This window comes from Nerophis lumbriciformis, linkage group LG39 (assembly GCF_033978685.3).
Source record: "Nerophis lumbriciformis linkage group LG39, RoL_Nlum_v2.1, whole genome shotgun sequence".
NCBI classification, from domain to species: domain Eukaryota; kingdom Metazoa; phylum Chordata; class Actinopteri; order Syngnathiformes; family Syngnathidae; genus Nerophis; species Nerophis lumbriciformis.
Genome location: NC_084586.2, coordinates 18747501 through 18764834, shown reverse-complemented (window position 1 = coordinate 18764834; position 17334 = coordinate 18747501). Strand labels below are relative to the sequence as shown.

Genomic DNA, 17334 nt, shown 5'->3' with positions numbered 1-17334 from the left:
CACTGTAACACAAAATGTCAAAACATGAAACATCGTAACACGAAACGTCATAACACAAATTATTGCAACACAAAACGTCATGAGAGCAAATAGAACACGGAACTTTGTAACATGTAAAATTGTTGCACGAAACACTGTAACACAAAATGTTGCACAAAACATCGTAACACAAAATGTCGTCACATTAAACGTAATACGCAACCCGAAACATTGTAACATGGGACAATGTAACAGCAAACACTGAACACGAAATGTCAAAACATGAAACATCGTAAAGCGGAACGTCATAGCACAAATTATTGTAACATAAAACGTCAGAACAACAAATGCAACACGAAATGTTGTAACACGTAAAATTGTTGCACGAAACATCGTAACACAAAATGTCGTCACATTAAACGTAACACGTAACCCGAAACATTGTAACATGGGACGATGTTACAGCAAACACTGTAACACAAAATGTCAAAACATGAAACATCGTAACACGAAACGTCATAACACAAATTATTGTAACACAAAACGTCATAACGGCAAATGTAACACAAAACTTTTTTACACGTAAAATTGTTGAACGCAACATCGTAACACAAAATGTCGTTACATTAAAGGTAATACGTAACCCAAAACATTGTAACATGGGACGATATAACAGCAAACACTGTAACACAAAATGTCAAAACATGAAACATCGTAACACGAAACGTCATAACACAAATTATTGTAGCATAAAACGTCATGACGGCAAATGTAACACGAAACGTTGTAACCCGTAAAATTGTTGGACGAAACATCGTAACACAAAATGCCGTCACATTAAACGTAATACGTAACCCAAAACATTGTAACATGGGACGATGTAACAGCAAACACTGTAACGCAAAATGTCAAAACATGAAACATCGTAACACGAAACGTCATAACACAAATTATTGTAACATAAAACGTCATGACGGCAAATGTAACACAAAACTTTTTTACACGTAAAATTGTTGAACGCAACATCGTAACACAAAATGTCCTCACATTAAAGGTAATACGTAACCCAAAACATTGTAACATGGGACGATGTAACAGCAAACACTGTAACACAAAATGTCAAAACATGAAACATCGTAACACGAAACGTCATAACACAAATTATTGTAACACAAAACGTCATAACGGCAAATGTAACAAAACTTTTTTACACGTAAAATTGTTGAACGCAACATCGTAACACAAAATGTCGTCACAATAAACGTAATACGTAACCCGAAACATTGTAACATGGGACAATGTAACAGCAAACACTGAACACGAAATGTCAAAACATGAAACATCGTAAAGAGAAACGTCATAATACAAATTATTGTAACATAAAACGTCAGAACAGCAAATGCAACACGAAACGTTGTAACACGTAAAATTGTTATGCAACACGAAATGTTGTAACACGTAAAATTGTTGCACGAAACATCGTAGCACAAAATGTCGTCACATTAAAGGTAATACGTAACCCGAAACATTGTAACATGGGACGATATAACAGCAAACACTGTAACACAAAATGTCAAAACATGAAACATCGTAACACGAAACGTCATAACACAAATTATTGTAACACAAAACGTCATAACGGCAAATGTAACACGAAACATTGTAACCCGTAAGATTGTTGGACGAAACATCGTAACACAAAATGCCGTCACATTAAACGTAATACGTAACCCGAAACATTGTAACATGGGACGATGTAACAGCAAACACTGTAACACAAAATGTCAAAACATGAAACATCGTAACACGAAACGTCATAACACAAATTATTGTAACACAAAACGTCATGACAGCAAATGTAACGCGGAACTTTGTAACACGTACAATTGTTGCACGAAACATCGTCGTCACATTAAACGTAATACGTAACCCGAAACATTGTAACATGGGACGATGTTACAGCAAACACTGTAACACAAAATGTCAAAACATGAAACATTGTAACACGAAACGTCATAACACAAATTATTGTAACACAAAACGTCATAACGGCAAATGTAACACAAAACTTTTTTACACGTAAAATTGCTGAACGCAACATCGTAACACAAAATGTTGTCACATTAAAGGTAATACGTAACCCAAAACATTGTAACATGGGACGATGTAACAGCAAACACTGTAACACAAAATGTCAAAACATGAAACATCGTAACACGAAACGTCATAACAAAAATTATTGTAACATAAAACGTCATAACGGCAAATGTAACACGAAACGTTGTAACCCGTAACATTGTTGGACGAAACATCGTAACACAAAATGTCGTCACATTAAACGCAATACGTAACCCGAAACATTGTAACATGGGACGATGTTACAGCAAACACTGTAACACAAAATGTCAAAACATGAAACATCGTAACACGAAACGTCATAACACAAATTATTGTAACACAAAACGTCATGACGGCAAATGTAACACGAAACGTTGAAACCCGTAAGATTGTTGGACGAAACATCGTAACACAAAATGCCGTCACATTAAACGCAATACGTAACCCGAAACATTGTAACATGGGACGATGTAACAGCAAACACTGTAACACGAAATGTCAAAACATGAAACATCGTAAAGAGAAACGTCATAATACAAATTATTGTAACATAAAACGTCAAAACAGCAAATGCAACACGAAACGTTGTAACACGTAAAATTGTTATGCAACACGAAATGTTGTAACACGTAAAATTGTTGCACGAAACATCGTAGCACAAAATGTCGTCACATTAAAGGTAATACGTAACCCGAAACATTGTAACATGGGACGATGTAACAGCAAACACTGTAACACAAAATGTCAAAACATGAAACATCGTAACACGAAACGTCATAACACAAATTATTGTAACACAAAACGTCATAACGGCAAATGTAACACGAAACATTGTAACCCGTAAGATTGTTGGACGAAACATCGTAACACAAAATGTCGTCACATTAACCGCAATACGTAACCCGAAACATTGTAACATGGGACGATGTAACAGCAAACACTGTAACACAAAATGTCAAAACATGAAACATCGTAACACGAAACGTCATAACACAAATTATTGTAACACAAAACGTCATGACAGCAAATGTAACGCGGAACTTTGTAACACGTACAATTGTTGCACGAAACATCGTCGTCACATTAAACGTAATACGTAACCCGAAACATTGTAACATGAGACGACGTAACAGCAAACATTGCAACGCAAAACCTGGTAACACATGTAAACATGTCAAGCAGCCCCTAAAGTGGTCGCCCGTCTCTCAGGCTTTTGTCCACTTAGGTTGCCTCGCCTCGGCAGGAACAGAAACCGAAAGTTAACTTGAAGGGGGTCCAGTGTGTTCGATTCTGAGGCGTTCTTTTCTCAGCCAAAAGGGGGGGGGGGCATGTTCCTCGGACGCGACACGCTAAGTCTACTGTGACAACATTGCACGGGTACTCACTGGCGAGGATCTGGAAGGTTCCGGTGACGAAGAAGCGTCCGCCCTTCTGCAGAGTGAAGAGCTGGCAGAAGAAGAGGAAGAGCGACAGGCAGCTGAAGATGATGGACAGGATCATGAGGGCCTGCACCGCCTGGATCCACTCTGCACGCACGCAAAAAAAAAACACACAATCGATGAGCGGCCCACTCGGCGCCGTCCAAACGACGACGTAATGGATCCATCGGGGGATCGTATTCCCTAAAAGCCCCGCCCCTCCCCCGCCTCGCTCCAAATGTGCGCCATCGACCCAGACTCCATTAACCCATTAAGTGGCCATGCTGGGAATTGACCCTGACGGGACACAACATTAGGAACAATTCTGCCTTCCAAACTAAATCCACAAATATGAAGTGTAACTCACCAGCGTCGCCACTAGATGGAGACATTTCCTCCCACACTTCACTCCCTGGATGCTGTCATTATTCATGTTTAAGTCTCTTTAAAACCACACGTTTCATGCTAAATTATGATCCTGCGAGCAAAACAAAGCGTGTTTACAAAGTACTGGCCTGCGGGGGTACGTTGTGGGCGTCTACCACATTTTGTCCGTAGTTTTGAATAGTTTGAATGAAGAAATAGAAGCCGCACCGTAAAAAAACAACTACGCTAAAGTTGCTACAATTTTACCGTAACAGAAGTAAAATTCTGTCTGAGCGGCGAGTTTTGTTTTGTAAAATCCTCAGTTGTCTTTACAGTATTCTACCGTCACTTTTTGTCAGCGCATCACTCTGAATTTGAAAAATGATACTTTAAAATGTAATTTTTACCGTCAAATTATGGCAACTAAGCTGCCAGTTTTTTTTGCACGTCAAAATCTAAATGGACATGGGGGAAAAAACAACAACATTTTTTTTATACAACTATCTCGTGCGCACGAAAAACTTTTCATAAAGTTATAAAAAAATGTTTTTTATATATTTTATAATTTAAAAAAAATAAAAAATACATGTCTAAAAAAAAAAAAAAAAAAATTATTATTATTATATATTTTTTTTTATAACTTTATAAAAACTTTCTCACGAGAAACCTTCTCGTGCGCACAAGATACATGTCTAAAAAATAAAAATAAAAAATAAAAATTATTTTTAAAAATTTTTTTATAACTTTATAAAAACTTTCTCATGCGCACGAGATACATGTCTAAAAAATAAAAATTAAAAAATATATATTATTTTTTAAAAATTTTTATAACTTTATAAAAACTTTCTCGTGTGCACGAGATAAAAATTAAAATTAAAAAAAATTAAAAAAAATTTTTTTAATTGTTTTTATAACTTTATAAAAACTTTCTCGTGCGCACGCGATTCATGTCTAAAAAAATAGAAATTAAAAAAATATATTATTTTTTTAAATTGTTTATAACTTTATAAAAACTTTCTCGTGCGCACGAGATACATGTATAAAAAAACAAAACAAAACAAAAATATTATTATTATTTTTTTATATAACTTTATAAAAACTTTCTTGTGCGCAGGAGAAAGTTTCTCGAGCGCACGAGATACATGTCTAAAAAAATATATATATATATATTTTTTTATTTTTTTTTAAATGTATAACTTTATAAAAACTTTCTCGTGCGCACGAGATACATGTCTAAAAAAAATAATTAAAAAAATATATTATTTTTTAAACATTTTTATAACTTTATAAAAACTTTCTCGTGCGCACGAGATACATGTCTAAAAAAAATAAAAAAATAAAAAATATTATTATTAATTTTTTATATAACTTTATAAAAACTTTCTCGTGCGCACGAGATACATGTCTAAAAACAAAATTTTAAAAATATATTATTTTTTAAAAATGTTTTATAACTTTACAAAAACTTTCTCGTGCGCACGAGATACATGTCTAAAAAAACAAAACAAAACAAAAATATTATTATCATTTTTTTATATAACTTTATAAAAACTTTCTCGTGCGCGGGAGATGCATGTCTAAAAAAAAATATATATATATATATTATTTAAAAAAATTTTTTATAACTTTATAAAAACTTTCTCGCGCGCACGAGATACATGTCTAAAAAAAAAATTGTTTTTAATATATTATTTTAAAAAAATGTTTATAACTTTATAAAAACTTTCTCGTGCGCACGAGATACATGTCTAAAAAAAAATTTTTTTAAATATATTATTTTTTTTAAATGTTTTATAACTTTACAAAAACTTTCTCGTGCGCACGAGATACATGTCTAAAAAATAAAAATATTTTTTTATTTTTTTTTTAAATTTTTTATAACTTTATAAAAACTTTCTCGTGCGCACGAGAAAGACAAAACAAAACAAAAATTTTTTTTTTTTTAATATAACTTTATAAAAACTTTCTCGTGCGCACGAGATACATGTCGAAAATAAAAAATTAAAAAAATAAAAAATAAAATATATATATATAAACAAATTACAAAGTACGACCAGAAGTACCGTTTTTCTTGCTTTTTTTTTTTTTTTTTTTTTTTTTTTTTTACAGTGCATTACTGTAAATTTAAAAAAAAAGTACCTTTTTGTTTTTACAGTAAAATTCTGCCCACTAAACTGACAGGGTTTTTTTCTTGTTTGTTTTGTTTTTTAACCATAAAATTCATGGACACTGTTTTTACAGTGCATGACTGTAAATTGAACAATAGTAGCATTTTTCACAGTACAATTCTGGTAAGTCGGCTGCCACTTTTTCATTGTAAAATCTTTGGCCGTTGCTTTTACAGTATTTTACCGTACAATCTACTGACTATTTTTTCCAGTGCATTACTGTCAATTGAAAACTGTACCTTTTTTGTTTTTACAGTACAATTCTGGCCACTGAACAGACAGGTTTTTTTTTACCGTATAATGTATGGTCGTTTTTTTTACAGTGCATTACTGTAAATTGAACAATGGTACCATTTTATTTTTTACAGTTAAATTCTGGCGACTAAGCTGATAATTTTTTATTGTAAAATCTGCATTTTGTTGTTTTTACAGTATTTTACTGTAACATCTCCCAACTTTTTTTTTTTTTGTAAAATGGACAATTTAAAAAATGTTTTTTCCACTGCACTATTGAATACAGTACCACTTTTGTTTTTACTGTAAAATTCTGGCAACTGAACTGACGGTTTTTTGTTTTTTTTTACCGTAAAATGTATGGTCGTTTTTACACTACATTACTGTAAAATTGATAAAATGGTAGCATTTTTTTTTTTTTTTACAGTAAAATTCTGGCGACTGAGTTGATCTTTTTTTTAATTGTAAAATCTACGTTTGTTGTTTTTACATTATTTTACTGTAACATCTCTGAACTGATAGTTTTTTGTTGTTTTTTTGTAAAATCGACAATTAAAAAAAAAAAAAATTTTACAGTATTTTATGGTAAAATCTACTTTTTTCCACTGCATTACTGTCAATTGAATACAGTACCACTTTTGTTTTTACAGTACAATTCTGGCAACTGAACTGACAGTTTTTTGTTTTTTTTTGTAAAATCGACAATGGTTTTTATTTTTATTTTTTTACAGTATTTTACCATGAAATCTATTTTTTTTCCACTGCATTACTGTCAATTGAATAAAGTACCACTTTTGTTTTTACTGTAAACATCTGGCAACTGAACTGACAGTTTTTTTTTGCAAAATCGACTGTTTTAAAAAAACATTTTTTTTTACAGTATTTTACTGTAAAATCTACTTTTTTCCACTGCATTACTGTCAATTGAATACAGTACCTTTTATGTTTTTACTGTAAACTTCTGGCGACAATTTTTTTTTTTTTTACAGTAAAATCCACAATTATTTTCCAGTTCATTACTGTCAATAGAAAACTGTTCCACTTTTACAGTAAAATCCAGGCAACTTTTTTACCTCGTGATTTTTTACTCTCTACTTTATGAATGTGTTTTTTTTCCTCCATACTAATAACGTTGTTGTTTTCCACCTCCAGTGTGTGACGCATCACTGAATAAAGTACCACTTTTGTTTTTACTGTAAAATTCTGGCAACTGAACTGACAGTTTTTTTTTGCAAAATCGACTGTTTTAAAAAAACATTTTTTTTTTACAGTATTTTACTGTAAAATCTACTTTTTTCCACTGCATTACTGTCAATTGAATACAGTACCTTTTTTGTTTTTACTGTAAACTTCTGGCAACTGAACTCACAGGTTGTTTTTTTGCAAAATCGACTGTTTTAAAAAAACATTTTTTTTTTTACAGTATTTTACTGTAAAATCTACTTTTTTCCACTGCAATACTGTCAATTGAATACAGTACCTTTTTTGTTTTTCCTGTAAACTTCTGGCGACAATTTTTTTTTTTTACAGTAAAATCCACAATTATTTTCCAGTTCATTACTGTCAATAGAAAACTGTTCCACTTTTACAGTAAAATCCAGGCAACTTTTTTACCTCGTGACTTTTTACTCTCTACTTTATGAATGTGTTTTTTTTCCTCCATACTAATAACGTTGTTGTTTTCCACCTCCAGTGTGTGACGCATCACTGAATAAAGTACCACTTTTGTTTTTACTGTAAAATTCTGGCAACTGAACTGACGGGTTTTTTGTTTTTTTTACCGTAAAATGTATGGTCGTTTTTACAGTACATTACTGTAAAATTGATCAAATGGTAGCATTTTTTTTTTTTTTACAGTAAAATTCTGGTGACTGAGTTGATCTTTTTTTTTATTGTAAAATCTACGTTTGTTGTTTTTACATTATTTTACTGTAACATCTCTGAACTGATAGTTTTTTTTGTTTTTTTTTGTAAAATCGACAATTTAAAAAAAAAATTTTTTTACAGTATTTTATGGTAAAATCTACTTTTTTCCACTGCATTACTGTCAATTGAATACAGTACCACTTTTGTTTTTACTGTAAAATTCTGGCAACTGAACTGACCGTTTTTTTGGGTTTTTTTGTAAAATCGACAATGTTTTTTATTTTTATTTTTTTACAGTATTTTACCATGAAATCTATTTTTTTTCCACTGCATTACTGTCAATTGAATAAAGTACCACTTTTGTTTTTACTGTAAAATTCTGGCAACTGAACTGACAGTTTTTTTTTATTTCTTTTGCAAAATCGACTATTTTAAAAAAACATTTTTTTTACAGTATTTTACCGTAAAATCTACTTTTTTCCACTGCAATACTGTCAATTGAATACAGTACCTTTTTTGTTTTTACTGTAAACTTCTGGCGACAATTTTTTTTTTTTACAGTAAAATCCACAATTATTTTCCAGTGCATTACTGTCAATTGAAAACTGTACCTTTTTTGTTTTTACAGTAAAATTCTGGCCACTGAACTGACAGGTTTTTTTTTCCGTAAAATGTATGGTCGTTTTTTTTACAGTGCATTACTGTAAATTGAACAATGGTACCATTTTATTTTTGACAGTTAAATTCTGGCGACTAAGCTGATAATTTTTTATTGTAAAATCTGCATTTTGTTGTTTTTACAGTATTTTACTGTAACATCTCCCAACTTTTTTTTTTTTTGTAAAATGGACAATTTAAAAAATGTTTTTTCCACTGCACTATTGAATACAGTACCACTTTTGTTTTTACTGTAAAATTCTGGCAACTGAACTGACGGTTTTTTTTGTTTTTTTTACCGTAAAATGTATGGTTGTTTTTACAGTACATTACTGTAAAATTGATCAAATGGTAGCATTTTTTTTTTTTTTACAGTAAAATTCTGGCGACTGAGTTGATCTTTTTTTTAATTGTAAAATCTACGTTTGTTGTTTTTACATTATTTTAGTGTAACATCTCTGAACTGATAGTTGTTGTTTTTTTTTTTGTAAAATCGACAATTAAAAAAAATAATTTTTTTACAGTATTTTATGGTAAAATCTACTTTTTTCCACTGCATTACTGTCAATTGAATACAGTACCACTTTTGTTTTTACTGTAAAATTCTGGCAACTGAACTTACAGTTTTTTTGTTTTTTTTTGTAAAATCGACAGTTTTTTATTTTTATTTTTTTACAGTATTTTACCATGAAATCTATTTTTTTTCCACTGCATTACTGTCAATTGAATAAAGTACCACTTTTGTTTTTACTGTAAAATTCTGGCAACTGAACTGACAGTTTTTTTTTGCAAAATCGACTGTTTTAAAAAAAACATTTTTTTTTACAGTATTTTACTGTAAAATCTACTTTTTTCCACTGTATTACTGTCAATTGAATACAGTACCTTTTTTGTTTTTACTGTAAACTTCTGGCAACTGAACTCACAGGTTTTTTTTTTGTAAAATCGACAATTTTTTTTTTTTTTTACAGTAAAATCCACAATTATTTTCCAGTTCATTACTGTCAATAGAAAACTGTTCCACTTTTACAGTAAAATCCAGGCAACTTTTTTACCGCATGACTTTTTACTCTCTACTTTATGAATGTGTTTTTTTTCCTCCATACTAATAACGTTGTTGTTTTCCACCTCCAGTGTGTGACGCATCACTTCCTGTCCAGCGCCTCCTCCCAGACGGACGAGATAAGGTAGGAAACTCGACCTATCAGCACGCTCGGTCAAAAAGGCGAAACGTAATCCCGCGCGGCGACAAGACGGAGTGCCGCGAACGCCGCTCCCGCCGAGCGCGGCCTTCTAACCTTCCTCCGATGACATTTCCTGGCAGGAAGCGAGGCCACGCCCCCTCTCACAAAGCCATAAATCAGTCACGCGGCCGAGCATCGCCAAACAGGAAGTTGTCCTGACGCCCTGCTTGTAACCGCGGCAACGGTGTGACTGAAGTAAACACAACTAAGATCCCACTTTAGAGCATTTAACTGCAATCTATTTGTGGCTGTGGTGGCTTCTCTGTTAGAAAGACCACAATTATGTCATGTTTTCATCCTATTGTTTGTCATCGAGCCACGCGGTCCCTGAAGGCACCACAGTTATTTACGATTACCAAAACGCCTCCCGACCGAGCGAATCCACCAGAAATAAGACAAACTGCCGATGTTCTTTCACGCCGATCGCCTTCTGCTACGTCTTCTTATTCTCTGGCGGACCAAGCGCAGATGAGTTGTTAGAAAGCTGAGTTAGCACGCGTGGCGCCACCTAATGTACGGACTTGTTATGACGGGGTGGACTTGTAGCACCGCCTCAAAAAATATTTGTTGCCTGTTTAATTTCATTCATTTTTCATTTATTTTTTAAATTTAATTTAATTTAATTTGAATGAGACAATCCAAAATAAGCAATATTTGGTACACATTAGGTACACAGTGGAGTCATTTAATGATTGATTTTGATGAATTATTATTTTGTACCAAAACATATAAAAAAATGTGTGTGTATATATATATATATATATATATATATATATATATATATATATATATATATATATATATATATATATGTATATATATTTATTTATTTTTTATTTTATTTTTTTTATTTTTTTTATTTTTTTTATTTTTAAAAACATTGTACTACATACCTTAAGGTTCTAAAGAACAAAAATAAAAAAAAATAAAAAAAATAAAATAAAAATATATATATATATATATATAAAATAATAAAAATATATATATAAAAAAACATATATATATATATATATACATATAATTTTTTTTATAACTTTATAAAAACTTTCTCGTGCGCACGCGATACATGTCTAAAAAATACAAATTAAAAAAATATATTATTTAAAAAAAATTTTTTATAACTTTATAAAAACATGTCTAAAAAAAATAAAATAAATAAATATTATTATTATTTGTTTATATAACTTTATAAAAACTTTCTCGTGCGCAGGAGAAAGTTTCTCGTGCGCACGAGATACATGTCTAAAAAAAATTTTTTAAAAATATATTATTTTTTAAACATTTTTTATAACTTTATAAAAACTTTCTCGTGCGCACGAGATACATATATATATATATATATATACATATATATATATATATATATATATATATATATATATATATATTTAACACTTTTGAAGCAGTCAAATTAAGTTATTATAATACAATAAGCAGTGTGAGGTTTATGAAGGAGATTTTTACATTTTAAAAATACTAACTAAAAACTAAATACTGACCCTGTTTTATACAATTTAGCATAACAAATAAATACATAAAAGAGCTCTGTTACATTAAATAAAAATGTATTAACATAAAAAATAATTTCCCAAAAAATTGCTTGATTAATCTGCAAATATACATGTTTTTTTGGGTGATTAATCACATGAGTTAACTGGTTATTTTTGACAGCCCTTATTGAAATAAATACAATTTGTTACACTATGGTGCCTAAATGGGAAAAAATATATATCAAATTTAGCATAAAAAATAAATACTAAAAAATTCTGACAATTTTGGTGATTGATTTTGATTGCATTATTATTATTGGAGCTAAAACTATATATTAAAAAATATGTATATTTAAAAAAAACGTGTACTTTATACCTAAAAAAGCACTCTTACATTAATAAAAAATGTAATCACATAAAAAATAATTTCCAAAAAATCTCAATAAAATTGTGTAATTAATCATGATTAATGCAATATTTTTTGGTGATTAATCACATGAGTTAACTGGTTATTTTTGACAGCCCTTATTGAAACAAACACCATTTACTCCACTCAGGTGCCTAAATTGTTAAAAAAATATGAACAAATAAAAATACTGACCCTGTTTTATACAATTTATCTTAAAAATTAAATACAATGGTTCTAAAAATATATATTAAAGAATATGTATACTTTATACCTAAAAAGCTCTCTTACATTTAATAATAATGTAATTACACAGAAAAAAAAAATCTCACTAAATTGCGTGATTAATCTGCACGTATACATGATTAATGCAATCTATATATATATATATATATTTTTATTTATTTTTTTTATTTTTTTTTTAACTGGTTTTTTTTGACAGCCCTTATTGAAACCAACACAATTTGATCCCCTCAGGTGCCTAAGTTGTTAAAAAAATAAATAAATAAAAATACTGACCCTGTTGTATACAATTTAGCATAAAAAATAAATACAATGGTGTTATAAATATATATATATATATATATATATATATATATATATATATATATATATATATATATATATATATATATATATATATATATATAAATATGTATACTTTAAAAAAATGTGTACTTTACAGCTAAAAAAAGCTCTCTTACATCAAATAATAATTACATTAAAAAAAATCTCAATAAATTGCGTGATTAATCTGCAAATATACATGATTAATACCATTTTTTTTTTTTATACCGGTTATTTTTGACAGCCCTTATTAAAACCAACACAATTTGCTCCACTCAGGTGCCTAAATGGTTAAAAAAAAAAAAAAAAAAAAAAAAAAAAAAAAAAAAAAAAATACTGACCCTGTTTTATACAATTTAGCATTCAAAAAAATACAATGGTTCTAAAAATATATATTAAAAAGTATGTATACTTAAAAAATAAGTTTACTTTACACCTAAAAAAGCTCTCTTACATCAAATAATAATTACATTTTTAAAAAATCTCAATAAATTGCGTGATTAATCTGCAAATATACATGATTAATGCCATTTTTTTTTACTGGTTATTTTTGACAGCTCTTATTGAAACCAACACAATTTGCTCCACTCAGGTGCCTAAATTGTTAAAAAAAAAAATACAAATACTAATACTGACCCTGTTTTATACAATTTAGCTATACTAAAAACAATTGTACTTTACACCTAAAAAAGCTCTCTTACATCAAATAATAATGACATTAAAAAAAATCTCAATAAATTGCGTGATTAATCTGCAAATAAACAATGCCATTATTTTTTTGTTTAACCGGTTATTTTTGACAGCCCTTATTGAAACCAACACAATTTACTCCCCTCAGGTGCTTAAATTGTTAAAAAAAAATAAAACAATAAAAATACTGACCCTGTTTTATACAATTTAGCATACAAAATAAATACAATGGTACTCAATATATATATATATATATATATATATATATATATATATATATATATATATATATATATATATTATTTTATTTTTTTTGACGATAATGCAATCAAAATCAATCATCAAAATTGTCCGACTTTTTTTGTTTTTATTTTTTCTGCTAAATTGTATAAAACAGGGTCAGTATTTAGTTTTTAGTTCGTATTTTTTAAATGTGAAAATCTCCTTTAATCTCCTTTATAAACCTCACACTGCTTATTTTATTACAATAACTTAATTTGACTGCTTCAAAAGTGTTAAATATATATATATATATTTATATATATATATATATATATATATATATATATATATATATATATATATATATATATATATATACTTTAAAAAATATATACTTTTCACCTAAAAATGCTCTCTTACATCAAATAATAATTACATTTAACAAAAATGTCAATAAATTGCGTGATTAATCTGCAAATATACATGATTAATGCCTTTTTTTTTTCTTTTTTTTTTACTGGTTATTTTTGACAGCCCTTATTGAAACCAACACAATTTACTCCCCTCAGGTGCCTAAATTGTTTAAAAAAAAAATAAAACAATAAGAATACTGACCCTGTTTTATACAATTAAGCATACAAAATAAATACAATGGTACTCAATATATATATTTTTTTTTTTTTTTTTTTTTTTTTTTTTTTGACGATAATGCAATCAAAATCAATCATCAAAATTGTCCGACTTTTTTTGTATTTATTTTTTCTGCTAAATTGTATAAAACAGGGTCAGTATTTAGTTTTTAGTTCGTATTTTTTAAATGTGAAAATCTCCTTTAATCTCCTTTATAAACCTCACACTGCTTATTTTATTACAATAACTTAATTTGACTGCTTCAAAAGTGTTAAATATATATATATATATATATATATATATATATATATATATATATATATATATATATATATATATATATATATATATATATATACTTTAAAAAATATATACTTTTCACCTAAAAATGCTCTCTTACATCAAATAATAATTACATTTAACAAAAATGTCAATAAATTGCGTGATTAATCTGCAAATATACATGATTAATGCCTTTTTTTTTTTTCCTTTCTTTTACTGGTTATTTTTGACAGCCCTTATTGAAACAAACACCATTTACTCCAATCAGGTGCCTAAATTGTTAAAAAAAATATATACAAATAAAAATACTGACCCTGTTTTATACAATTTAGCATACAAAATAAATACAATGGTACTCAATATATATATATATATATATATATATATATATATATATATATATATATTTTATTATTTTTTTGACGATAATGCAATCAAAATCAATCATCAAAATTGTCCGACTTTTTTTGTTTTTATTTTTTATGCTAAATTGTATAAAACAGGGTCAGTATTTAGTTTTTAGTTCGTATTTTTTAAATGTGAAAATCTCCTTTAATCTCCTTTATAAACCTCACACTGCTTATTTTATTACAATAACTTAATTTGACTGCTTCAAAAGTGTTATATATATATATATATATATATATATATATATATATATATATATATATATATATATATATATATATATATATATGTATATATATATACTTTAAAAAATGTATACTTTTCACCTAAAAATGCTCTCTTACATCAAATAATAATTACATTTAACAAAAATGTCAATAAATTGCGTGATTAATCTGCAAATATACATGATTAATGCCTTTTTTTTTTTTTTTTTCTTTTACTGGTTATTTTTGACAGCCCTTATTGAAACCAACACAATTTACTCCCCTCAGGTGCCTAAATTGTTAAAAAAAATAAAACAATAAAAATACTGACCCTGTTTTATACAATTTAGCATACAAAATAAATACAATGGTACTCAATATATATATATATATATTTATTTATTTTATTTTTTTTGACGGTAATGCAATCAAAATCAATCATCAAAATTGTCCGACTTTTTTTGTATTTATTTTTTATGCTAAATTGTATAAAACAGGGTCAGTATTTAGTTTTTAGTTCGTATTTTTTAAATGTGAAAATCTCCTTTAATCTCCTTTATAAACCTCACACTGCTTATTTTATTACAATAACTTAATTTGACTGCTTCAAAAGTGTTAAATATATATACATATATATATATATATATATATATATATATATATATATATATATATATATATATATACTTTAAAAAATGTATACTTTTCACCTAAAAATGCTCTCTTACATCAAATAATAATTACATTTAACAAAAATGTCAATAAATTGCGTGATTAATCTGCAAATATACATGATTAATGCCTTTTTTTTCTTTTCTTTCTTTCACTGGTTATTTTTGACAGCCCTTATTGAAACCAACACAATTTACTCCCCTCAGGTGCCTAAATTGTTAAAAAAATAAATAAAACAATAAAAATACTGACCCTGTTTTATACAATTTAGCATACAAAATAAATACAATGGTACTCAATATATATATATATATATATATATATATATATATTTTATTATTTTTTTGACGATAATGCAATCAAAATCAATCATCAAAATTGTCCGACTTTTTTTGTATTTATTTTTTATGCTAAATTGTATAAAACAGGGTCAGTATTTAGTTTTTAGTTCGTATTTTTTAAATGTGAAAATCTCCTTTAATCTCCTTTATAAACCTCACACTGCTTATTTTATTACAATAACTTAATTTGACTGCTTCAAAAGTGTTAAATATATATATATATATATATACTTTAAAAAATGTATACTTTTCACCTAAAAATGCTCTCTTACATCAAATAATAATTACATTTAACAAAAATGTCAATAAATTGCGTGATTAATCTGCAAATATACATGATTAATGCCTTTTTTTTTTTTTTTTTCTTTCACTGGTTATTTTTGACAGCCCTTATTGAAACCAACACAATTTACTCCCCTCAGGTGCCTAAATTGTTAAAAAAAAATAAAACAATAAAAATACTGACCCTGTTTTATACAATTTAGCATACAAAATAAATACAATGGTACTCAATATATATATATATATATATATATATATATATATATTTTATTTATTTTTTTGACGGTAATGCAATCAAAATCAATCATCAAAATTGTCCGACTTTTTTTGTATTTATTTTTTATGCTAAATTGTATAAAACAGGGTCAGTATTTAGTTTTTAGTTCGTATTTTTTAAATGTGAAAATCTCCTTTAATCTCCTTTATAAACCTCACACTGCTTATTTTATTACAATATCTTAATTTGACTGCTTCAAAAGTGTTAAATATATATATATATACTTTAAAAAAATGTATACTTTTCACCTAAAAATCCTCTCTTACATCAAATAATAATTACATTTAACAAAAATGTCAATAAATTGCGTGATTAATCTGCAAATATACATGATTAATGCCTTTTTTCTTTTTTTTTTTCTTTCACTGGTTATTTTTGACAGCCCTTATTGAAACCAACACAATTTACTCCCCTCAGGTGCCTAAATTGTTAAAAAAAAATAAAACAATAAAAACACTGACCCTGTTTTATACAATTTAGCATACAAAATAAATACAATGGTACTCAATATATATATATATATATATATATATATATATATATATATATTTTATTATTTTTTTGACGATAATGCAATCAAAATCAATCATCAAAATTGTCCGACTTTTTTTGTTTTTATTTTTTATGCTAAATTGTATAAAACAGGGTCAGTATTTAGTTTTTAGTTCGTATTTTTTAAATGTGAAAATCTCCTTTAATCTCCTTTATAAACCTCACACTGCTTATTTTATTACAATATCTTAATTTGACTGCTTCAAAAGTGTTAAATATATATACATATATATATATATATATATATATATATATATAT

At 27.8% G+C, this 17334-nt stretch overlaps 1 protein-coding gene across 1 annotated transcript in view; it reads right to left on the bottom strand.

Annotated features, from left to right (window-relative positions):
* Window positions 1-17334, bottom strand: part of pmp22b (peripheral myelin protein 22b) — a 40922-nt gene that overhangs the window by 19624 nt on the left and 3964 nt on the right. Inside the window, exon 4 of the mRNA XM_061931623.1 lies at window positions 3483-3623. Coding sequence (XP_061787607.1) covers window positions 3483-3623 — 141 coding nt within the window. The remainder of the gene's footprint in view (window positions 1-3482; window positions 3624-17334) is intronic.